This window comes from Bemisia tabaci, chromosome 5 (assembly GCF_918797505.1).
Source record: "Bemisia tabaci chromosome 5, PGI_BMITA_v3".
Taxonomy (NCBI): Eukaryota; Metazoa; Arthropoda; class Insecta; order Hemiptera; family Aleyrodidae; genus Bemisia; species Bemisia tabaci.
Window position 1 is genome coordinate 52,814,426 of NC_092797.1, and position 26,156 is coordinate 52,840,581.

The 26,156-nt window shown below is 39.4% G+C and overlaps 1 protein-coding gene across 7 annotated transcripts in view; it reads right to left on the minus strand.

Annotated features, from left to right (window-relative positions):
• Positions 1-5,560: 5,560 nt before the first annotated feature.
• Positions 5,561-26,156, minus strand: part of LOC109030907 (cyclic nucleotide-gated channel alpha-3) — a 562,958-nt gene continuing 542,362 nt past the window's right edge. For 5 of the 7 annotated variants that reach the window (XM_072300917.1, XM_072300918.1, XM_019042125.2 and 2 more), the window contains 4 exons: positions 19,417-19,584; positions 13,118-13,304; positions 9,920-10,047; positions 5,561-8,824 (listed from right to left, as the gene is read on the minus strand). In XM_072300917.1, coding sequence (XP_072157018.1) covers positions 8,586-8,824; positions 9,920-10,047; positions 13,118-13,304; positions 19,417-19,584 — 722 coding nt within the window. In that variant the 3' untranslated portion in view covers positions 5,561-8,585. The remainder of the gene's footprint in view (positions 8,825-9,919; positions 10,048-13,117; positions 13,305-19,416; positions 19,585-26,156) is intronic. The other 2 variants (XM_072300919.1, XM_019042126.2) reach the window with 1 other exon arrangement.

Here is a 26,156-nt window from a genome sequence, read left to right on the forward strand (position 1 = left end):
GTTCAGCAGGAACTTACCAGTTACCATGCCGCATTTTGAAAAGAGAAGAGTTTGAAGTAGTTTAATACAATTAGTCTTGCATCGTGTCCTGGCTAAAATTCAAAGTCGAGAAAACATTTTTAAGCCTGAAAGCACGTTAAACTTCACATTTAACATTACCTAAGTTTTATGAATAAATGAAACTTCAAACCTGAAACCTGGTTCAAACTGAAAGCGACTAGATGTATCTCTATTAAACGTGGCCGATTTTATGCGTAACGGCAAAACAGGGGCTGCCAACAAGTAACCTCTCTGTAACAACGAAAATTGGATGGTAAATGTTTTTTTTTTTTTTTTTTTTTTTTTTTTTTTTTTCGATTTCATGGATTAAAAAGATGGAAAAACGACGCACACAAAGTGAAAATTTGTTCATCTCTCATAGTTATCGCAGGTTGACATTAACATCGATCTGCGTAGTAATGAACCCAAATAGACGGTGAAACTACGAGGCCACGTATCTCAGTTTGCAACGTTGCAGACTTCCTGTCATACATTATTTTATCATGAAAACCATTCAACGTCAATTTTTTAAAACCCCGGGATTTTTCGTCTGCGTGAAGAAAACTGTGTGGAAAATCCAAGGAATGAAATTGCTCTGCTCTCCGCCAAAAAGTAAAATGGGAGCGGAGATTTTTGAATACCGCAAACGATGTACGTGGCTTAGGAGTTCATCGTCAAAATGTTCCTCCCCAGCCCCTAATCCAGGGCCGGATTTAGGGGGTGGTCACATGGGCCGCGGCCAATGGCGGCAATTTTAGGGGGCGGCAAATTTTGCAATTTCAAATCTAGGTATAAAAAAAAACGGATTCAGAAAAAAAAAATGAAAAACGAGAAAAGGCGACAAAATCTCTCATTTCCTGAGAGTTAAAGTATACATATAGTAATGAATTTTTTGCGTTGAATTTGTTCGTCTTTCAGCGATACAAGAGACAGCGCCTTTCATTGGTATAGTTGAGAGAGAAACCAAACACGCAGTTTGGCCTGGAGCGGCGCGGCGCAAAGAGCAATGATGACGAGGATTTGAGTTGAAAAGGAGAAGCCCTTCGCGCGCCGCGCCAGTCAGCATGAAACACATTTAGCGCCTACAAGACTCACCGAATACTTCACGCATTGCGTCAAACGCAGTGCGGTCAGCAGCGGTTGGCGTGAGACTCATAGTGCCTACAAGACTTCATGAATACTTAATGCATTTCGTCAAAAACAGTGCGGTTAGCGCGGTGGCGGAAATTAAAATTATTAAACCACATTCATATTTATTCTTTCATAATTTTTTCGTTCATTTCTTATAAATGGAAGGCCTGGACCACACAGAGGTAGGTTTACGGAACTTGACTTTCGCGCTATGTTCCGTGAACTTTGCCTAGTGTTGACAGGGCTTTCGCAAAAAAATGTGCCCAACACGAATAAACACGTCTCATGCACCCCTCCTACTCCGGCTTGTTCACTTGATGGTTTGTATTGATATTTCAAAACGAATGAAAAGGGGGCGGCCCACGGGCGGCAAGTGGGTATAAATCCGGCCCTGCGGAAGCACTGCAAAATCCCAAAAGATTCTACAAACCTGTAAAAAAGTTCATTGTTCAAGGACTACTTAGATTTCCTGTACTTTAGAGACTTACCTTACTCTCAGCAGCTTCGTTGTTGAAATTTTGTGTTTGTCGGCCGCGGGTTACCATGCAGGTTTTACTTTTCGGGTCAAAATCGAAAATTCTCAGATCGGGCTGAAATGAAGCTCGTCCCCCATAAAGTGAGTCGAGGAGTCCGAATTTCCGGTCCAAAATGCTTCACGAGTCGATCAGACTTGACAATCGCGCATAACCGCGGATATTCGACCATGCCCGAAACGTCAAGAAATTAACACTCGTTTTTTACCGTTTCTCGGTTCAGGAAGCTCCGGCGAGCCTCGGGACCACGCGGAATCGATTCTACGCCTCCAAGTACCTACATGGGATTTGATACTAATCTCGGATTATTTTCTTTCATCGGAATGAATCGGGAAAAGTCGACTGGGGTTTCATGGACTAAAAGAGCTTGATGCAAAAATAGCTTTTTCCGTCCCCCCTCTGGAACCGACTAGAAAATCCCACTCAGCGGGTCAATTCCAAGCGAGCTTACTTGGTTTTGGCCCGATGGGTGAACTTTCGATTTTGACCCGAAAAATTTAGTCCATGGAACCCATGTCATTTTTCTCGATTTTGGACTGAGAAAAAAATTTCGAGATTACAGTCGGATCCTACGTAGTTGGAGGCGTAGAGTCGATTCCGCACAGTTCCGACTCTCGACGAGACTTCCGAAGCCGAGAAACAGTCAAAATCTGGTCAAAAACGAGCTTTTCTGACCACTTTTTGACTCGTTCTCTAGAGCGTTTTAAGCGGATAGCTCTAAGCGAGGTACTCGTGGAGCTTTTCCGACTAGAAAATCGCACTCAGCGGGTCAATTCCAAGCGAGCTTCCCTAGTTTCGGCCCGATCCGCGAACTTTCGCCTTTGACCCGAAAAATTTAGTCGATGTAACCCATATGTGGATTTTTCTCCTTTTTGGACTGAGAAAAAATTTCGAGATTTCAGTCGTATCCTACGAAGCTGGAGGCGTAGAATCGATTCCGCACGGTCTCGACTCACGGAGAGGCTTCCTGAGCCGAGAAACAGTCAAAATCTGGCCAATAACGAGCTTTTCAGACTAATTTTTGACTCCTCCTCTGGAGCGTTCTCAGCGGATAACTCGAAGCGAGGGACTCGCGGAGCTTTTCCGACTGGAAAATCGCACTCAGTGGGTCAATTCCAAGCGAGCTTGCTTGGTTTCAGCCATATTGACAAACTTTCAATTTTGACGGTAAAAAAATTCATGTAACCCCTGTCGGTTTTCCTCGATTTTAGACTGAGAAAAAATTTCGAGATTTCAGTTGGGTCCTAATTATTTGTAGGCGTAGAATCGATTCCGCACGGTCCCGTCTCTCGGCGAGACTTCCCGAGCCGAAAAACGTCAAAAACTGGTCAAAAACGATCTTTTTCAGATCAATTTTTGACTCTTTCTCTGGAGCATTTTCAGCGGATAGCTCGAAGCGCGGGACTCGCGGAGCTTTTCCGACTAAAAAATCGCACTCAGCGGGTCATTTCCAAGCGGCCTAACTTTCTTTCGGCTCGATCGGCGAACTTTCGATTTTGACGCTAAAAATTTAGTCCATGTAACCCATATCGACGGTGAAAGTCGGCAATCACATAACTCGTTTGCGGTGTCTGAAAATCTCCGCCTCTACGTCATTTTTTTAAAGGAGAACAAATTGATATTATTTCTTGAAGTTTTTGCAGAATTTTCTTCGCATTCAGAAGAAAAATCATGACAGTTTTAAAGAATTGCCGTTGAGTAGTTTTCCATTTAAAAAATAAAGTATGACAGGAAGTCTGCGACGTCGCAAACCGAGTTATGTGATTGCCGACTTTCACCGTCGATATGTCAATTTTTCTCTTTTTTGGACTGAAAAAAAAATTCGAGATTTCAGTCGCATACTAATTATTTGTAGGCGTAGAATCGATTCAGCACGGTCCCGTCTCTCGGCGATACTTCCCGAGCCGAGAAACAGTCAAAAACTGGTCAAAAACGAGCTTTTCAGACCAATTTTTGACTCTTGCTCTGGAGCGTTCTCAGCGGATAACTCGAAGCGAGGGACTCGCGGAGCTTTTCCGACTGGAAAATCGCACTCAGTGGGTCAATTCCAAGCGAGCTTGCTTGGTTTCGGCCGTATTGACGAACTTTCAATTTTGACGCTAAAAATTTAGTTCATGTAACCCCTGTCGATTTTCCTCGATTTTGGACGGTGGGAAAAATCTCGAGATTTCAGTCGCTTCGTACGTAGTTGGGGGCGTAGTATAGATTCCGCACGGTCCCGACTCTCGGCGAGACTTCCTGAGCCGAGAAACGTCAAAAACTGGTCAACAAGGAGCTTTTCAGACCAATTTTTGACTCTTTCTCTGGAGCGTTTTTTGTGTATAGCTCGAAGCGAGAGACTCGCGGAGCTTTTCCGACTGGCAAATCGCACTCAGGGGGTCATTTCCAAGCGGCCTAGCTTGCTTTCGGCTCCATCGGCGAACTCTTAATTTTGACGCTAAAAATTTAGTCCATGTAACGCATGTCGATTTTCCTCAATTTTGGACTGAGAAAAAAAAATCGAGATTTCAGTCGCATTGCGTGAAGTATCCCTGTTAGGTTTGTATGCGCCAATACGCGTGTCGCGCTAGTCGTCCTCGCCCGCTGCGCGCTGAAGCGTGCCACGGCGCTTCAAGCAACTATTTCGCAACGGAGGTATTGCACGGTATCATGCGAAATTGAAGGCGCGCCAACGTATCAAGAATGACAGCATCCTTTAAAAGTACGGAGCTTTTCTCCCAAAATAAATCAAGATACTACGGCACAAAAAGAGAGCGGTAGTCCATAAATTAAGTAAGTCCTTACATCCGCATTTAAGAACATTTAGCATAATTTTGGATTTCATTAGAAAAAAAAAGTGACTCGATTTAGGCAGAAACATTCTTGATTATGCCGTCAAGAGGATTTTATTTTGAATGAAGAATATAATAGCTGAATGAAAGCGGGTTTCCGCTTGATGAGACTTTTCTTCTTATGTAAGCATCTTTTATTCTTCAAACAAGCATTATTCTCTTCATTGATTCATTTATGGTACACTTCTCGGCGGTAAATTTAAGCATATTTCTGCTTGAATGAAATAAAATTTTCCTCTAATGAAGTTAAAAAATCATGCTAGACGTTTTTGAATATAGATACTAGGACATAGTAATTTTTTCGACTACCGCTCTCTATTTGTCGTTGTAACTCGATGGAATTTGCGAGGAAACTTCGTGCTTTTGAAAGATGCCATCAATCATGATACGTTGGGGTGCCCTCGATCTCGAATGATGCTATGCAACACCCCCGTAACTCCGAGGCGGCATAGTTGCTCGAGGCGCCGCGGCACGCCGGCCGGCGCCGTCGCGAAGTTATCGGAAACAGGAGAAATCTAGGAGCCTTTAGCTGAGGCAAATCAAAAGGTTTATCAGGTTCAGGTAGTGCAAGATGAGATATTCTTGAAAAATAATTAACTCCTGTTGCACCAAAGCGGTGTAGAGAGTTTTAGTGAATTTTCCCACATGGAATTGACACTCCTCCATTTTTGTCAAAAATCTCAATTATATATTTTTTTCCGTTAGACGAAAAAAAAAAAAAAAAAAAAAAAAACGAACGATGAAAATGAAGGATTGTCGCTTGTATTTACATGTGGAATTATAATTTGGGTCTCAATTGGTAAGTGGACCAAAACTCCCCTGCCGAAAAAAAGCGTGGACGTACACTACTGGAAAAAACAGGTGCGCGAATGAAAAATCGTTGCAAAAATGTCCTGTAACCGCAAATCTTGGATTTGCAAAACTGGAAATCATTGAAATTTTTTTTATCATTCTGCTGAAAACCTGGCGATTTCAATTTTTGGATGCAATCTCAGAGTTGAGGATGGTTGAATCAAATTTGACAAGTTAATATCAACAAAATTTGCTTTATTACAAATCATACTTTACACTATGTACAAACTTAATCATTTATGAAGAGCATTTGTTTGTGATGGCTTACACCAATATTTTTTTACGAACATTTGAAATTATGGGATGGATGTCGTCACATCCTGGATTGATATTTTCAAATGGTCAACCATTGTGTTTTTACACTGATAAAAGGTACCTGCTGGCAAATCACACATAACATGATTCTCATGGCAAATGGTTTTTTTTTATTTAAGACATGTGATGAAAATTACTAAACACATTTTTCCAGTGAACTTTTTTTGTATCTGATAAACTGCGAACACCGTGTGAATTAAAAGTTCAGTAACAAAACTTCCATTTTTGTGAACAATAAGATACTTCTCGACATTTCGAAAAGGATTGGAGACTGCCGTCAGCTGTCCAATATACCCTGCTATTTGAACAGTTTTGCCCAACTTGTCTACCTGTTTTTCTTCTATATCGAAGGAGAAGCAAGCAAGTGATAGGCATGGCAATTTGGTGAAGATTTGTAGTATTCAAAACGTGAAAATTTCTGCGGCACAGTAATTCTTACATTAAAATCTAGGTTTGTGTGTGATCGGAACTGGAGTGAATTTTCCAATGGTTAAGGCTATGTTTCCCATCTGCTCTATGGATATTTCCTTTGTCACATAGAGAGGAAACCTGTGAGCCATTCAGCAACAGAGTCTAGTCAATTTTTTTTTATTGGTTTTTTACTAAAATCCAATAAGTTTTCTTTAAAACTGACATCATTTTATTGTAAACCTGTTTTACGTCTTAATTTCATTTTTCCCTATTTTGGCTCTCAGAATAAGTGATTTCAAGTGTGCCTTTTACTCATCCATTGAAAGCCATAATTACCTTAGGAATGATCACAAACTAGAGAAAGACATGAAATGATTTACCATTTTGTACACTAAGAAGCTATATTCATAACCAACCAACTATACCTATTTCATATTTTATCATCATTGCATACCACTAGAGCGAGAGAAAATAAGGAAATGAGAGGCTCAAATTAAAATCAGAATTTCCAGGCATTCCTAGAATATTCTTGTTTTTCTTTAGATACTCTGCAGCAGTAGATTCACCTGTCAGTAGTTCCTGGAAAAAGTTTTTTGTCACCAATTTTATTTGATGCTCGTAAAATGGAACTTTGCGCTGAAGAAGTCATCGTATTTTTAAACCCCCAGGAGGAATCCTTATGTATTTAGGAAAGTAACTATACGAAAACAATATGATCTTATGTGCCATGCCTCTTTGATGGGATGGAGCGAATTTGATTCAGGGTACAGTCTAGTTTTTGAATTCCTTTTAGCTGTAGTCCATCTCAAACAGTCAAGTGCTTGAAACTTTGAAGTGATTGAAACTCTGTTTCTCCTCTATAATTACCTCTTCATAGTCGGATGAATATTTCATTTAAGTATCAAAATAAAATTTGATTCCAATTCCAAATTAAATATTTCTGTACACAGTTCTTATGACAATAACAAAATAAAAGGGGCATGTAGACTAGAGAAATAAATATAATTTAATTGACCGCTTATTCTGACAGTTTAAGCAGTTTGGTATCATTGCGCAAAATCGCTCATCATGTGTGCAGCAGGATAGAAAGTAAGTCTGTGATTTAATTGCCAGTGCATCTTGATTCCCCATATTCCAATTTGAGGAGTTGATTGATACTTCATAGAAGGCTAAAGACTTGCCTGTGCCGCCGTTTATTAGTCGCTTTTCTACAACCGTTTCATTCCCCCATACAGCTAGGTACTCTTCATTTGGTCACTATCCATTAAAGCTCTCAACAACAAAATAAAACAAAACGGAAAACGAAGAAAAAACAGAAAGAAAGACAACCCAGTAATGGTTTAATGGTCACAAGCCAACGCTTTTGGCAATAATGGATTTTGCGTTTAAAAGCCGTTCATTTCATAAATCATCTAAAATGAAATAAATAAGTTACCTTCACAAATAACTACTAAATTTTGTGTCAAAACATTGGATCCTGATCCGTCGAAATACAAGAGAATCTCAGGCAGTCAGAGGAGTCAAGAGTCACTTACAGGACCAATAACAAAAGAAGATTTTCGTAAATTATGTATGCCTAAAACAGGAAAAAATAACTATCTGCTTTTTGTATTTAAGGACTGTGCGTGTATCCACGTAAAAGAGCCTCTTAAATAAATGTTGTTTCTAGATGCGACCTAATTACAATTTTAGTTACTTTTGTAACAAAACAAAACAAAACAAAACAAAAAAAAGGAAACAACTATGAAAGTGACCCTCAGCTATAAATCACGTCTAAGTCTAAAATGACATCGACAAGCACAATGAAAACCTTCATTCATTCCTGGTCTACATGATATGAGGAAGAAAATTCTTCTTACAGATTGGCTCAGACTTACTTCACAAAAATTTATCGATGTACTTCAATTGGTAACAATCTAGTCAAACGTTATGGTTAGAATCTAGTTTGAAATATAAATGGAAGCTGTACCAAGTGAGTGAAATCTTGTCTGAATTCATCTGGAGCCAGTAGAATTGAGAACATTTTGAAGGCATTTTACTTAATCAGATGGCAAGTATCAGTTAGGAGATAACATCCCAGAATCTTTAAATTTCAAAGGTATAAAAGGCTGATTTCAATTTATTTTACTTCGAGTGAATTAAAAATACTTATCAAAAATTAGAAAATTAGTAACCTTCCCTAATTCTATGTTAAAGAAAAATGAACACTCTTATTTACCATTCAGAAAAAGGTTGAGCGGTAAGAAGAGAGACCCATTAAGTAATACTTACTACATAACTATAATTTTACGGTTTTCTTTTGGTCTTTTAAGAATTCATCTTAGGAATAAATGCAAAAGTTTATTTCACTCGAATTAGTTTGGAATAGAAATAATTTGGCTATGGTTTAAAAAGAATACTCGATAAAAACAGAAGAGTGTATTTTGAAAATGAACGCGATTGGGTAGAGGATAATAGTCGAGTTGTGTAATTGTTAAATAATTGATTCTCTATTGTTCTCTTCGCCGCTGCTGTCAGCACTACTTGCTCCGCAAATCTGCATCTCGATTTCAGCAAGTCGGTGCTCCACTTCCCACTGTTGCTGATTCAGTTTTTCATTCAGGGTCGCATTCTCTGACTCCAGGGTCACCAACCGTTCCCGCAGTCTCTTGATCTCCGCTATGAACTCTTCCTTGTGCAAAGGCTCTTCTTTGCTTTTAACTACATACTCACCTGCAACAGAACGTTATCCTCAATTTAAAACAAAGCTCCAAAACTCGCTCACTGAAAAAAGTGTTTAAGGATAGAGCGCATGGCAGCAGTTTTTGAAAAAATTCAGAAATTAATGATTCCAAGAAAAACTAGTCTGAATGCATAGTCTCTTAGAAATTTGACCCCAAATTCCAATTTTCAAGCATTAAAAAGTCAGTTGTAACTTTCTCTCTGCCATAAAGATCCATGTGATTTCGACACTTCAAACCCGTATTTCTCGAGACAGCAAAACCTGCACTTATGCGCTTTGCCCTCCAAGCCCATCAAGAAATCTCTTTTGATCCCTCCCCCCCCCCCCCCGTTAAAAAAATTATACCTTAAAAGGTTTTGAGAAATTATTTATTAATCTAATGGGAGTTCTCTGATTCTTCGACATTTAGACATTATTTTCAATTTCAATGAAGTTTTTTTTGTCAAGTGAAAATTGTCAAGAACGCCGAACCGTTTTAATCGAAAAGAACTTCCGATAAAAAAATGCTTTTCATTGAAGTCAGTACAAATTATTTTAGGCGAGAAGTAATTGTTAAACCACAATAAAATTCTTCTTTTGAATTGAGTACGCCCCTTGATGATATTTTTCAGTGCTGCTTATTCGCGCCTTCCGTTTTTGCGTATGCAATCTGGACAACTACAAAGCACGAATAGCTGTAGGGGGTGCAGGCGCTTTCCTCTGGCGTTGGATGTCACGTTGATGGAGTTCATCCGTCTACCAAGATCGCACCTCATGGTCCAGCGAGAAGAATTAACTTCCAAGTCTCACCTGCGGGCTCATTGTTGGAACTTACGTCATCTCAACAAGAGATCAAAACTCGATCCATTTTATGGTGCAGCGGGTCGATTGTTGAATCGTTATCGAATGACCTTGATCGATATATAGCATTGTGAAGATAGGGAGTTATCGATCGACTTCATTCGATAAACAATTCAACAATCAGGGCGCAGATCGGGTTAAAAATCGACAGGATTTGCATGGAATAAAATTTCCTGTTCAAAATCGAAGACTGAAGTTATCTCAGCTCTGAAAAGATGTGTTGCTATGGATGTTGTTACACCTACCTACGTAGGAGGATTTGGGAGGTAATAGAGGTTTGGTGGCTGGTTGGTCTTGATGGTCGGATGAGTGAACACTAGAGAGGATCGACAAAGGGGACTCCGTTGTCGCTGCTGTTGCACCCGTATTTGACCTGAAACGCAAACGTATTTCCAGCTGAAATTCACCGTAAAATGGACGGGAAAAAAAGTTTGGTCAAGCACGCCCTGGAAATCTGCCGATCTAATCGGTTCATGTTTAACCGCACTTTCGGCTCTAGGAGCCATACCCTCGGCTCATGCGACGGAGTTATGTCTAAAACTATAGACATAGCTGAGTTCCATGATATCCGAGGTCACGGTTTCTAGAACCTAGAGTGAGGTTGCCAGGAACCGAAAAGTGCTGCCGAAATGCGACACTTTACTTTCCGTACATGTGATCCAACTCTTTTCTCGAAATGTACCTAGACTGTATTCAATAGCAAAGTTGGTAAAACGCATTTAAAATCATGAAAATTGGCCCAACTAAAATGTAAAACGAATATTAAAGATCGATATTATTTTAAATGAGCAGAAACCAGTTTTCTGTGATCGTAAATTTTTCAGTAAGATTGAAGAATCTATCCTTAAAAATCTTCTGATGGATCCATTTCTCCGTAGAAAATCACACATCCGTTGGTGACAAGTCGTGCTACTGTTATTAGGACTTCATTTTGCAATTAGGAGTTACAATCTCAGGCTCGGTTTAAGTTTAAAGTATGTGCCATTTTCTTTCCTATGCACGTACGTGTTATTACGGATGAGCCATAAATTGTAGTTCTTAATGGCAAAATAAAGTCCATTAGGGATCACTTCTCTAAAATTAACTTACTAGAGGCCGAACCATTTATCTACATTTCGATTTGCAAGGTTTTTATAAATTGTGATAATTTGAACAGAAAAATTTTATCTTTTTTAAAATTTTAACAATGTTATTTTAATATATTTTACATAGTTTTCTCACGGACAGTATTCTTTTTCATTTTCCGTGGAATAATAAAAAATAATGGCTCCCGATTACAAAATGAAGTTCCTTTTATTTCTTACTTTCGGGTATCATTGCTAAGTCACCAATGATAAACTTTTTTCTCAATTTTTCCTTAGGGCATCAGTTATTCAGGTGTAAGAATAAAGGACAACTCAAAGGAAAATCCGGTAAAAAGTTTAAAAATAGTGTGTTAGAATGAAGTGCAATTTCACCACATTTTGCTATTTGGTACTAAAATTCCTGGCTCAGTTTAGAAAGAACACATGTGCCATCAATGCCCGTGTGCACATACGTATTTTTTATAGATGAGCCAGAAATGGTGGTTCCTAATTGGAAAAAGTGGTCCAACATGTCGAATCATGATGTAAATTTATGAGGAAATCGACTGGACTACATTTCCGATTTCAGAACTACAATTTCTGGCTCAGCTTAGAAACAATGTAGGTATGCACCATTAATTTCCCTATGCACATGAGTGTTTTTACGGATGAGCCAGAAATTGCAGTTCCTAATTGCGAAATGTAGTCCAAATATTGGAACCATAATTTCCGGCTTAGTTTAGAAACAACGTATGTACCAATAGTTTCCCTATGTACATGAGTGTTTGTACGGATGAACCAGAAATTGTAGTTCCAGAATTGGATGGAGGAACCAGCGCGATTACAGTGCTTTCAAAATCGTGCAACTTCTCCTCCTCTTTTAAACATATTTAGTATAAGTACAGTATGACAATTTACAGGATTATTTTCCTTTAAAATAACCCGAAGCTATTTGCTACTGTGGGAGATTCTTTAGATAATTATGAAGAAGTAAGATTTTGACAAGACTGTAATGGCGGTGGTTCCTTTTTGGCTGAATGGGATCCCATCTGAAAATGGATTGCATTTTGCAAACAGGAACTAGGAGCATTCCAAAGTCGCTAAGATTGTGCAACTTTCTTCACTCTGCAAATATAAACAGATCGTCGGTACCAGCTTTATCTTTACTCTCAATAATCTATGAATTCAAGACGAAAAGCACCTTTGTAAATCTGATTTTTTTCATTATTTTAGTAATTTTATTGCAAGGCATGTATGTTGCAGAATCCCAGCAACTTTGGAATGGACCACTAGACAAGGTACAAATTAAAGGATTCTGATACATGTTTCTAAACCAGAATTTCACGCAGAGCACGATTCGCGCAATGAAAATGACTGAAACCAACTCAACTAACGGAGATATTAACCTTTTTATTTCACATTGGTTACAAGGAATTTGAACTGCCCGCTCACAAGAAACTCAAAGCTCTACGTGAGTCAAATCGCGCACTATACCGGTTTCAGCAATCTTCTCAATAAAGCAATGTTCATTTCCCACCATGCGTTTTATCAAACTGTAAGAAATTTGCTGTAGCTGAGCCAAAGCGTCAAGATTGAGGTTGCCAGATTTTTATATCGCAGAGACTGTCATGATAATGTTTAGCGCGCGATGTGAATCACGTAGAGCATTGAGTTTTCATGAGCGGGTGGTTTGAATTCACGCATCAAGAATCATGAAATATCCGTGTAAGGAGTTAATTGCGGTAATTTTTTCTGTGCGCATCGTGTTTTACGTGAAATTTTAGTTACGACGCATGTATCAGAATGCTGAAATTGGTGCCTTGTCTAGTGGTCCATGCTCTTGGTTCCTTCTTGGTGAATGGTAGAGTCCCTTTATACCCAGAGTTAAGACAACTCGATTATCAGCTGACTGGCAGCCGGCCTTGGCTGGCCATGGAGGCCGAAACGAGTGCACCGTAACGAACGATATTGAGGGATAAGGATCAGGAATCCTGCGATGTCTGTCACACAAAAACAACAACATCATCAAATTGATCAATTAAAATGAGAATGAGATTGGTTTGTGAATAATTTCTTAATCTATTTTCATTTTGGACCGATGGAAATAACAACTTACTCTTGATAAACCACAATTAGGTAGTATTTTCATTATTCTTGTTCACATTCGAGGTACCGCCATCTTGGTGCACTCGTTTCGGCCTCCATGAGCGAGAACCAATCAGAATTGGATTTTTTTTTAGGCCACTTCCAGCCCAACCAAGAGTGAGTTGTCTTAACTCTGGGTATAAAGGGACTCTAGGTGAATGGGATCCCATGGGAAAATGGGGTGGAGCTGGAGAGAAATGTTTTCGTGGGGCGAGAACTGTGGTGGTGGGGTACCTGCAGGTGGGGCTCGGGGCCGGGCTGAACCCAGAGTTGGCGTAGTGAGAGGTCATGACGCCTTTGAGCAAAGGTTCAACCGAGACCGGTGAGACCCACATGTCCTCCAGCGGGACCCGCCCGCGCGTCTCCAGGAGCCCGGGCGTCGACTGACTCCGACCCATCGCCGCTGTTGTAATAAAAAGATCTAGTTAGGAGGAAAACGGGAACAGAGAGAAACAACACGAGTCAGTCAGGTTCGCCCAAGGATCCACACTCAACAACACCCAACACCAAAACACAGCGTGCAAACGTCCACAGAACGTGCCGTCAACCTTACTCACCTCGCCAAGATATCCAAATCTTCCGTCATTCTCAAGCGCATTCAGCTATTTTCCAACATCGGGTTTCCTCTATTTGAACCTATGTCAACTAATCGCTTCTCGTCGGAGCACCTGGCCCCTTCAATAATCGGTACATTTCATAGAGTACGTAGAGTCGTAATGTAAGTGGGTGAGCTGGCGCCACTTTTAAGCATTTTTCAGGTCGTCACCTTCCAGGCAAAGTGTCACAAACGCCATGCGACGTTTAAAAATTTCCGCCGCCATTTTATTTCTTTACTGAGAAATTGTTGGTTGAATCTGTTTGGAAATTTCACTAAATTTTATCGGCGGCACAAAGAAAATTCAGTAAAATTTTCGGACAGCTTCGTTGAACAATTTCTCTGTAAAAAAATAAAATGGCGGCGGAAATTTTTAAACGTCGCATGGCGCTTGTGATACTTTGCCTGGAAGGTGACGAGGTCCCGAATTCCGAGACTCCTGAGTGACGCCGGGTCACTTTTTCGATACATAATCGATTGTTTGCGATACACGGGTACCCGGCCATCCGATGTAAACAAAGAAGAAAGGGATCACCACGTATTCCACACCGCCATTTTGGATCGAACATGTATCGAAAAAGTGACCCGAACTCGGCGCACACTGGGCTCGGAACTCGTCGAGCAGAACATGGCGCCAGCTCTCCCATTTACATTACGACTCTATGTAGGTACTCTATGGTACATTTCCATAGGTTTATACGTAGAAAAACAATGTTGCCAATTCGATGGATCCGCCAATGTCTCCAGCACCTGCAGCCTTTCCATAACTTCTTCCTTTCCCAATTTCCGCACTTTCCTCTTGCTTTCATTTAATATTTTGGCTTTTCCCTGACTTACCCCGATCCTCGAAAAAAACCTCTCACTCAAACTCAAACTTAAAAAAAAAGACATGAATGCATTGATGATTAGATGCGCATATGAGGCATACTTTCAGCTTTAATTTTAGCCCAAGTTTTAAAAATCGGATGAACAGGACGCGCAGGAGGTCATTTCTCCCGCTCTCCCGCGCCGCCTTCGATGCGTTTCCCGCCACCTCCAGGCGCGCGATAAGGCAGCTTTTTCGGAGCCCACTTGGCACGAATTTTTTTTAATTCAATAATTTATGAAAGATTTACAGTGGTCTTGAAGCAAATAAAATATGCTACAAAAATTTACCCAAAAATTGTTTGCAGAAGGTGAGTCTATGGTGCGTGTAGACTTAAAATTGCGGAAAATCAAAATCTTGGCTTATCCTAATTTCGAGACACCGCAATTTGAAATTTTCATAGTGAATGCAAGTTTTCTACTGATTTGGATCTGCTTTTTTATTTATTTGTCCTTGGAATCTGTGTTGATCGATTCACGTGTTTATTCTTCGTTCGATTCATTTCGATCGAATATATACCCTTCCGTTACATGCAGACTTCCTATCATACTCTTTTATTTAACTGAACGATTTGCCTTCTGCTGCGTCTGCAGCAATTGTTGCTACGTATATGTTGCGCGTCCTGATTGTAGGTCATTACATACTCGACTCTCTGAAGGCGTTTTTTGTGTATAAGTAGCGCGATCTGTCTGAGAACGAACGAAGTAGGGATTAATCGATTCGTTCAATCTCACTTCTGTTGTTTTCCGACTGGGTGCTCTACTCTCGCACATTAAACGCCTTCGAAAAGCAAGTATGTAATGCGCTAAAATCAGCACGCACGACATATTTGAAACAACAATTGCTGCGGACGCGGCTGAAGGCGAATTGCAAATAACCTTGAAGAAACAAATTTGTAGGGAGACTTTTTGGGACTGAAAATTTTTAATGCGGTATGTATTATTTTGCATTTAAACTTGTTTAAGTTTATACAATAATAAAACAAATTACACAGTGGGTAACAAGGCTAATTTTTACGGAAATATCAACAAAACGTTTCGGCCGAAAACTCAGCATTCCTCGGCTAGATAAAACAGTAAAAAAGTGTAAAAAAATCTAATAACGTAGTATTTGGCTGTACCTTTCAAAGTGAGAACAATGTTGTTATGCAATGTGAGAGAAACCTATTCCCTCCCAAGTGACAAGTATTTTCTCGAGAGAGAATATTTAAACGGAGACACAATTATTTTCTCGGAGAAACTAGAAAACTATTCTCTCGGAAGAGAATGCTATTCTCTCCGGAGAGACAATTATTCTGTCCGAAGTGACAAGTATTTTCTCCAGAGGGAATATTCTCTCGGGAGGGACAACTATTCCCTCCGGAATGATAACTTTTCTTTCCGAAGACTTATCTCTCCTGAGAATGAAGTTTTTCCTCCCGAGAAAATACTTTCTTCTCTCGAGGAAATATTTTTCTCTCCCCAAAGAATAATTTTTCCTCACTGGAAACAGTTTTCTCTCCCCAGGGTATAGTTCTCCCTGCCAAGAAAATAGTTTACTCTATCGAGAGAATAGTTTGCTCTCGAGAGAGACAATCGCATAACAGTGTTTGTTCTCGCTTTAAAAGGTACAGCCAAGTACTACTTTTTCAGATTTTTTTCAATTTTTGTTGTTTTATCCAACTGAGGGTGGCTGACTTTTCAGCCAAAACGTTTTGGTGTTATTGAAGTGAAAATTAGTCTTGTTACCCACTGTGTAATTTGTTTTATTATTTTATAACTTGTCGCGGGCTGCGGAGCATCAATCATATCCCATGTTTTAGTTTAAGTTGAAAATGTTTTCCAGAATCACCCATAAAATACAACTCTCTATTGGTAACAACATTAATTAAAGAGATAAATGGTTTTCAACGCGTTTTATACGGTTGTTTTCAATAAGCCTTCAGCTGCGTCCGCAGCAATTGTTGTTACAAATATGTTGTGCGTGCTGATTTCAGCGCATTACATACTTGACTCTTCGAAGGCGTTTAATGTGCGAGAGTAGAGCACCCAGTCGGAAAACAACAGAAGTGAGATTGAACGAATCGATTAATCCCTACTTCGTTCGTTCTCAGACAGATCGCGCTACTTATACACAAAAAACGCCTTCAGAGAGTCGAGTATGTAATGACCTACAATCAGGACGCGCAACATATACGTAGCAACAATTGCTGCAGACGCAGCAGAAGGCAAATCGTTCAGTTAAATAAAAGAGTATGATAGGAAGTCTGCATGTAACGGAAGGGTATATATTCGATCGAAATGAATCGAACGAAGAATAAACACGTGAATCGATCAACACAGATTCCAAGGACAAATAAATAAAAAAGCAGATCCAAATCAGTAGAAAACTTGCATTCACTATGAAAATTTCAAATTGCGGTGTCTCGAAATTAGGATAAGCCAAGATTTTGATTTTCCGCAATTTTAAGTCTACACGCACCATAGACTCACCTTCTGCAAACAATTTTTGGGTAAATTTTTGTAGCATATTTTATTTGCTTCAAGACCACTGTAAATCTTTCATAAATTATTGAATTAAAAAAAATTCGTGCCAAGTGGGCTCCGAAAAAGCTGCCTTATCGCGCGCCTGGAGGTGGCGGAAAACGCATCGAAGGCGGCGCGGGAGAGACGACAGAGTTTGCGCTTATCGTGGTTTTGGAGACATTATTCATAGGGAACAACTCCTATTTTTGTTCCGACAAAAGTTTGCAACAGGCCCATTCCCAGTCTTCATATCTTTGCTTCCGAACAAACGTCATAAGAGAGCCAGGCCCTGTGCGCAGCATTTAAGACAACATCTTTTAAGAGCCCTCGTTTCCGGGAGCGCTCACTTTCCTCCAGAATTTATTTATCTCGCTCACCGTGGGAGAGAGCGTTGGAGTTTTATTGACAACGATAAATTCCGCGGGAGGGAAACCTATAGACGGTTCTGGTTCAAGAGCTGCCGACCTATAATTAAATGCCCTTAACCTTGAACCGGAAAGGTGGTTTGTCCGAGAACGTCAGCATCTCACGGGGGATGGGGCGGAACTTTCCTCGCGGCCTTACCCTTCGTGTTGCACCGTGCGCAGCTTCATGCGGAGATCTCGACAAGGATAAAACGCCTTCAATCTGTTCCGTATGCAAGAAGGACATCCTTGGAGCACGAATAGTTGCATTTCTGCCCCTTATTCAATGTGGTATACCTTGAAACGATTTGAAAAGTTGAGCAAAGGGCGACGAATAAACCCCACGCCACAAGTTTCCTCTTCGAGTTCACAAGCAAGACACAGGGTGCGCACTGGAATTTTCGAAAATTGAACTTTTTAGCCTACAGGATTCCATTGTTCAAACAAAAATCTGACTATAGAGTAGATGATTCCATCCAAACGAGATGTTCTAACATATTTGCTGACTTGTTACTTGTGACTTGTTATTTCGAACGACAATTTTTTTTTCTGACAACACACAGATTTTTAGTGCACGCACAAAAAAAAAACCACACAGACGATCACAGACCAGAAAGCAGTACTAATTTCAGAACATTTTGACAAAGCTGAACACGGTCGTAAAAGAAAAATCTCCGGATATAGTTGCATGCACATCAAGGACATTTTCTATTTTAATCAAGAAGAGCTCCTATTGCGTGTATTCTTCCAAAAAAATCTAGTTGTTCCAATTTGAGTTATTTTCAGAAGAAATGAAGTACTTGTTTGAAATGTAATTATTTTTAAGACCATTGGAATTTCTTTAGAAACAACTGGAATTTTTTTTGTGCAAATGATTCTACACCTCCTATTCAACTCTCTCACTGGAATTAGAGGCTGTAAATCAGTGGCGAGGCGTGAATGATCGATTATCGATATTTCCTCATTTGAATGTACGGTAAAGAATCGATTATTAAGGTGTACGTTAAGGACGGCCTGTTTATCGATCGTTTTCATGAGTTTAAATGGCAGATCGATTGATGTATCGCAAAGCACGCCACGCCACTGCTGTAAATTTACTTAGAGATGTCCCCGACAAAAAGTCAAATCGGGTATTCTATCGAATGCCTAGAAAGTTGCTCAAGAATCACAGAATTTTCCTCTTTCTTCGATGAGAGTTCTTAAGCTTCTCACGTCTTGAAAGTGAACATGATTAGATTGTATACTTTCCTTGAATTTTATTCTCATTACTATTTTTCAGCCATTTGCAGACCTAGAGATTTTAGGTTTAAATGATAATTGATTATAAAGATCCGGTGGAACAATTGTCATGAGAATTGCGACTATCGTAGGTAAGAATCTCTAGATCTGCTCGCTGTTATTTAACAGGGCACACACTGCAGAAGTGCAGAGTCACCTGCAGTTCTATATTTTGTTCAAAGACTCGTTTACTTGTCAATATTTTAAATGATCTGCACTTCATAAAGTTTTTCAAAATTTTGAGATACACGTTCATTCAAGAGCTAAAAATCTGGTCCATCACTATAATTCTCTAAAATTTTCACTAAGAATTTGTACATGCATTACCACAGCGTTATCGCATCAAAAATTGGTGACAGATCCAGAGCTCCAATCAAAAGAGAATTACATACATTGCCTTGGGATTAGCCAAAATACCTGATTTGACTTTCGACCTTCAACACTGAATTATTGATATTTACTCAATCAAGTGAATAGGTACGTCCTCAAAAATAAAATTTCATGGGCTACTTTTCAATGTTTTCCAAACAGTATTGATGAATTTCGACGGTGAAACTGCAAAAATGTGCACCTATCTTGGTTGCGGTGTTTCGAAATCTCCGCTTCTACTTTATTTTCTACGTGGAGACCGAACCAAGATCATGGCTTGAAGAATATTCTTTGTAAAGAGAAGAAAATGAAATTTTCAAAAAATGGCGTTCAGAAGTTTTCCATGTGGACTATACAGTACGACAGGAAGTCACACTTCTGCAGTTTCACCACAGATTTCCATCTTGTGCGCACTTTCACAAAACGTACAGTTTTTAAGCTCGTACTACATTAAGTGATGAATTTTCAGTTTTTGTTAATGTTATCCAGGGTGTGAATTAGAAATAAGATATGCATACCTTTCTCCAGTGGCGCTCGCTTATATTTTTCTAGCCTTTTCACAGCAATGGCCTCCAGTCTGACCCTGGCGGCTGGATATTCTTTCAGGACATCCCACATGTCCTTTTTTGACAGCACGAACAGGTCACTATACCCCACCGATCGGACTGAGGCTGTCCTTCGATTACCTGAGGAAGTAAATGTAATCAGAAAATTAAGTTGATTCTTCAAGTTACAAGAGTAGCATTAACACAAAACATTTCATGAGAGAAGAAATAAAACCTCAAAATCTTCATTTTCTAGTTAAGCACAGATTCTGGGCCTTAATGCCAGATTCTTTCATTGGGAGAAGTGTTCGAATAAGCGAATTTTCGCGATCGAATATCATTCACCGTTGAATGATATTCGACGATTGTGCATTTTTTTTCAATGATATTCGACTTCTTCGTTGGTCTCACCAGAGACCGTTGAAATCCATCAATTTGAAATTTCGAATTCACCTCGGGACTTGAATTCGATTTTTGAATTGATGCAATCGATGTCAGAAACTTCATCTCTCACAAAAATTGTTGTTGTGGTTTGTCAATTCAAGTCTGGTGTTTTCGCAATTTCTGTGTTTTAGTGTTTCGTGTTTTCTTATTTTCTTCTTAATTTCATTTAGGAAAAAAATCTGAGCTCTGATTGGCTCCTGATATCACCGATCATCGGCATCACTCAGCACTGATCAATTCGTTTGATGAATGACATTCGATCGCGAAAATTCGCTTAATGTTTGTTACACATTTTGTCCCCCCTCTGACGTAAAAGCGCATAACTCGGTTTCCATATGACCCCCCAAAAGTATGGATTTATATGTAGAAGAGGGCTCATGTGAACTATACCTCACGCAAACCCTATGCATATAGTTCCTTTTAGCATAAAACACATCAAATTTAGATACGCTCTTACGTCAGAGGAGCAAAGATTTGTGCCGCCAACAGACGTGAGTGTTGCTTTGCGTCTGGTCAGGTTTACATCAGTTTCCGAGGTGAAGTAACACTTTGAAGATTGCTACATCATTTTGCGTTGTTCTTTATAAACTGAGGATTTTTCCATGAAGATTAGTTGGAATATTTTATCCTATAATTTTTGATTGTTGACGGAAGAATAATTTTATACCTATGGACCATAAAATTCGTCAATTCGTCCTCTTTTTTGGTGCGAGGAACGAACGTCTGAATCTGGAGAATAAAGTAGACGGTCACATGATAAGCCATGGTATTATTTCAAAAAAGGTCTACTCAATCTTTGCTTTTTTGAATGCCTTGCTGAGATAGAGAAGCAGAGTGTTTGAAAAAGGATGGAGAACATGAAGATAAGGAGAATGAAATTAAAGCACATTGCCTTGAACTCCGCAAAATCGGATGAATGCATTCAGGAAGGGAAAAAACGTATGTCATCCTTGGCTCCTTGGATAATCTTCACTTCGTGAATATTGTGTGCCTCCATTGTGTCTCCTTCCATGACAATCAAGAGTCCATCAAAAGCTACAGTCAGTTAATAGTTACTAACTCTCCTGCAGATGGACTTCTTTTCAGTTACCCTGGTAAAATTGGCGATAAGAGCTGCGTTTCAAAATACCATAGGAATTCTTATAGCCGGCTAAAGAAGGCTACAGAAAATCATATAGCTGGCTGTAGAATGCGGAGAAAATCATACGGCCGGGCTATACGAAGCGATAAAAAATTATGCAGCCGGGCTATAGTTCCTATCGCCGGGCTTTACACTTTATCGCCTGACTGTTGCTTTTTCGCCATCGATTATAAAAGGCTATAAGAAATTATGTAGAAATTCGTGTGCTTTGGAAATCATTAAGTTTGATACGGAACCACCTTAATATTTGCAAAACACACATTATATTTTCCTTTAATACATATTTTGTTTTATCAATTAAAATGAGAATAATCCATACAGATGTGCAAACATTTCAAAATCATGAGTTGAATAATCGCCAGATTAAATATTAGAGCCTAACACAAAGCGGAGCGGCGACGCATTGGCGCCTACAAACCTAACAGGGATACTTCACGCATTGCGCAACGCGTGAAGTATCCCTGCTAGGTTTGTAGGCGCCAATGCGTGTTTCGCGCTGGCTGCCCGCCTGCCACGGCGCTTGAAGCAACTTTTTCACACCAGAGGTATTGCACAGTATCATACGAAACTGAAGGCGCTCTAATATATTAGTAATGACAGGCATCCATCAAAAGTACGGAGCTTTCCTCACAAAATAAATCAAGATACTACGGCCCAAAAAGAGAGCAGTATTCAAAAAACTCACTAAGTCCTAGCATCCGTAATTAGTAACGTTTAGCATACACTTTATCGCCTGGCTGTTGCTTAATCGCCATCGGCTATAAAAGGCGATTAGAAATTGTGTGGCCGGCTATAGAAGCTATTGGAAATCTTACAGCCGGCTGTAGGTCTATGGTATTTTGGAACACAGATTCTACTGCCAATTTTTACCAAGGTAGGTAATCCTCAATTGAACTTCATTTTCGCAATATGGATCTATCATTTCTAGTTCAATTTAGAAACAACATATGCCCCATTGGTTCCCTTATGTGCGAGTAGATAGGTAATTTAAGAATCAAAAATGGTACTCAACCATAGTGCTAGTTCCTAATTGCAAAAATTATGGTCTCAGTTGGAGCAGCTCTACACGATACAAGTCTACCTGGGAAAAGCTTCCTTTTTGCTTGTTGTTGAGTCAGTTCCACCTTTTCGTCCTCGGTTTTGGGTATCTTTTAAGGATAAAAATCGGTCTGAACCAGCCCCCAAAACTCGAATTCTATGAGCATTTATATTCCTCTTATACATAGGTTATTTCTTAATTTTTCCAGTAAAAATATACTTTTTTTTGCATTAATGAGTCCATTTTTGAGTATTAGTTAACGAGTTTTGCTACCAATGCTCCAAACTCATTCAGGAGTAATAATCGTTGCACAATGCTCCTTACCAGATGCTGCGCTTACAATCATTCGTAAGCGCACAGACAAGCGACACCGAGAGACATAAGTTATTACCAACCATTATTGTTCCTTTCTCCCGTGCTGAGGTAAAACGCTCTGAAAACATTCAAGCGCAGCCAAATTTCCTCTAATTAAAACTAATATTCTGGAGGTATCGAGGATTTTCTCCATCAAAACTTCCATTGAGTTTCGTTCGTCATTCATGTAATTTTGCACATCTGAAAATTTCGAAGGAAAATACTCGTGAAGAGAGAATTCGCAGATGTCTGAACTTTGATGAATTTCTCGTTTAAGTAGAAACTTCTGAGAAAACTTAGCACGAGGATACTTTTGGTTCATAAATCGAATAATTATTGGAGGAGATACGTCGAAATGATTTAATCCGTTAAATTACATGTATTTAAGTGGGAAATGCCGTCATATGACGTTTTCTCAATTTTAAATCTAGTTTTATACTATTTCTCGTTTCAAAATCAAAAATTATAAAAAATACTGCGAGACCAGCTCCTCAAGCACTCTCAGACGAAGAAATAAGAAAATGGAGATGTTGCATGTGTGAGGAATTTGCGATTTTACTATTGATTCTCCTGTAAAAGTTCGCGAGAAACACGATGGTGCTACTGGCTTTCTCTGAAATCAACTCCCAAGCTCAAAAAAAGCTCTCAAGTTGAGACCAAAATGGAGGGGATATCCCACGCTATCCTGAGAGTCCACCTCTACATCAAGACAAACTCTCCATGCAAAGATAAGGAGCAAATACATTAGCAGGGTTGCCGTGTTTCCAGTTTTAGAGTCCCCAAATAAAGTAGCAGCCCTGTCAAAGTATTTGCTCCCTGTCTTTGCATGGAGTTTGTCTTGATGTAGAGGTGGACTCTCAGGATAGCGTGGAATGTCCCCTGCAATTTGGCCTCAACTTGAGAGCTTATTTTGAGCTTGGGAGTTGATTTCAGAGAAAACCAGTGGCACCATCGTGTTTCTCGCGAACTTTTACGATAGATTCAACAGTCAAATCGAAAATTTCACACACATGCAACATCTCCATTGGCGTGCAAATTCTCCATTACTTCAAAAATAAAAATATTTTCAAGCTAAACTTGGCAACGCTCGGATGTCCATACGCCGTTTTCCTTCTGAGCAGCGCAGCAAGGAGCGTGAGTGATAATGCACGTTATCCGCAGCGAGGGTTGATGCGACCGAGTCACGCACCTCCGTTCTCGGCAGAAAACGCGTAAATCCGATGGAAAGTAAAGCGAGAATAAGCGGTTTTGCCGGAGGAGTGTTGGCGTCACCTGCGGATCCGCGAATTCCGTGCGACTCGCGAGCGGAAGTTTCGGATGTATTCGGTCGAGCGCAACTTCCGGTTAATTATGAACTCGTTAAAGTTAAATTTTGAGGGTTAAGTGTGGAAACTTGGAGAATATTTAAAATGGATTTCTCCGAAGGAGGGATTACATAAATAGCATCGGATGAGCCGGCCTGGATTCGTCGGTGGAAACTGCAACGACCGGAGTGCCAAGTCTACAAGGGAATGGTAAATGACGTATCAAACGAGCGAAAAGCCAAAGTAGAGCTAAATGTCAAATATTTTTTGGCTTTTAGACTGTCATTTGATACACCATTTACCATATCTTCAATAGTTTAGCCAGCCTTTGGCATGAAAATGTATCTTCAAAGAAATGCGTGATAGGTAACGGAAAATCGCTTGGCGGTCAGCAAGGTTTCACAGTGAAAATTGGACTACATTTTGCAATTAGGAGCTGTAAGTTCTGGCCAGGTTTAAAAACGGCGTAGGTGCCATTATTTTCCCTATGCACATAAGTGTTTTTTTTTCAGATGAGCCGAAATTTATAGCTCCAAATTGCAGACTGTAGTCCAATTGTACTTTTAGGTGCAACCGGTATGAACTTTGAAGAGAAATGAGATTGGAGCTATCGTCTGATGAAAATTTACGAATAAAAACGCGGATTCTTAACTGTATATGACGTATTTTACGGATAATAGAAATGAGAAGTCTTAACTTACCTGCTTGTTTATTATTTTTATTATCGGCTAGTGGATGTACATTTCGGACCATACGAGTCCATTCCCAGCTTTTTTATCGCAACAACTTATGAAAAGCTCACAAAATTAACATAGTAGTAGTAACTTCGTAAGTTTTTGTGATAACTGTGCTGAGAATGGACTCGTATGGTCCGAAATGTACATCTTCCAGACAATAATAAAAAAATCAACAAGCATGTAAGGCGGGGCTTTTCATTTTAATTATCTATTAATAACAGGCAAAATGCGCTTCTCTGCGTATTTAGTGGCCAAGATTACAACAACAGGCAAATTTTCACAGAGCCCGTGTGAAATTAAAGGCTTTGAGAGATGTTCGAATGGAAATACGACCATTAAAATTTCGATACCGCGGGTGAAGCAGTGGGTGCCGGTGCCTGGAGACTAAAAACGCCTTCACTTGCGTGCATATGCAAAACGGACATCCTAGAAGCCCGAATAGTCGCATTCAGGCGTTGTTGATAGAGTTATACTATCTTCAGCGGAGTAAAGTTTAAAACATTGTTTCATACTCTCTGTAGTTTGTCATGCTAAGTATTATGTACCTATGCAAACGGAAATCTCTCTGTCAGCTCCAGGTCAAGTCATGTTTTTATACTAATTAGTCCTCAAACGCGGCAGCTCTTGGAATATCAAACAGAAAGATAATTTCTCGAGAATTTTCACGCAGGAAGGCTTATTATTTTGCAAAAATCCGTGAATTTAATCTACGGTGTCTAAAACTTTTGATTTCTCTCATCTCCTGAGATATTTTTCCGATTCTTGGAGGCAATTTGCTGATGATAATAAGGAATCCTCCTTGTTTTCTTTCAGATTTTCTGTGGAAAAACTGCATTTTTCTCTGAACTTAACGCAAGTTACTGATTTTTTTCCATCTTCACGGTAATTCTGTAGTGTTGAACCAACACAAACAACTAAAGTTAACAAAATTGTATCGAAGCAGAGAGAGAGAGAGAGAAAGTGTGTGTGAAAATTCCTCATCTTTAGATCAATTCTGTGTTGAATTTCCTGATTTTCCCGCAGATATTAGGTCCTTTGATAAGTCTCGATAATTTTTCGTTTTTCAAGGGTTGCGACCAGAGAAGACGCGAAGATTGTTCTCTCTCAAAGAAGACTGATCAAAAGAGTTATTTTTATAAAATTATTTTTTCTGAATATTCTAGAAATGTACGAATAAAATTTGTGAAAAGCACGTTTGAAAAAATAATTATTGGTACTCAGATTGACATTTTATATTCTGTGTTTAATTATTTATTTCACTCTCATTTGCCCTCGACGGATTCCGGCACGAAAGATGATAAACTTAAATTAAGCACGCATTCAACCATTTCAAATTTTATCTCAGGTACTTTTTTCTTCCCATATTAAATTTTGCAAGATTATAAATTGAACTAAATTTTGCATTAAGAAACCACTATTTTTAGTTAATTTTAGAAACATCATAAGTGAAATTGGATTTCCCATGCAGATAGTTGCTCCCATGGATAAACCAGAAATCGTGGTTCCGTCATACTGAACGTATCAGAACGTAAAATGAAAGCGAAGAACATTTTAGAATGTAACTAATACGTTAAACGAAATGCATTCTGCAAAAAAGAACCAAGAGAATTTGCAATAAAATTACAAATCAGAATCACCATCTGAAATCATGCAAGAAATTAAAACGCAGGTAAAATTGCTGTAATGAATTTATA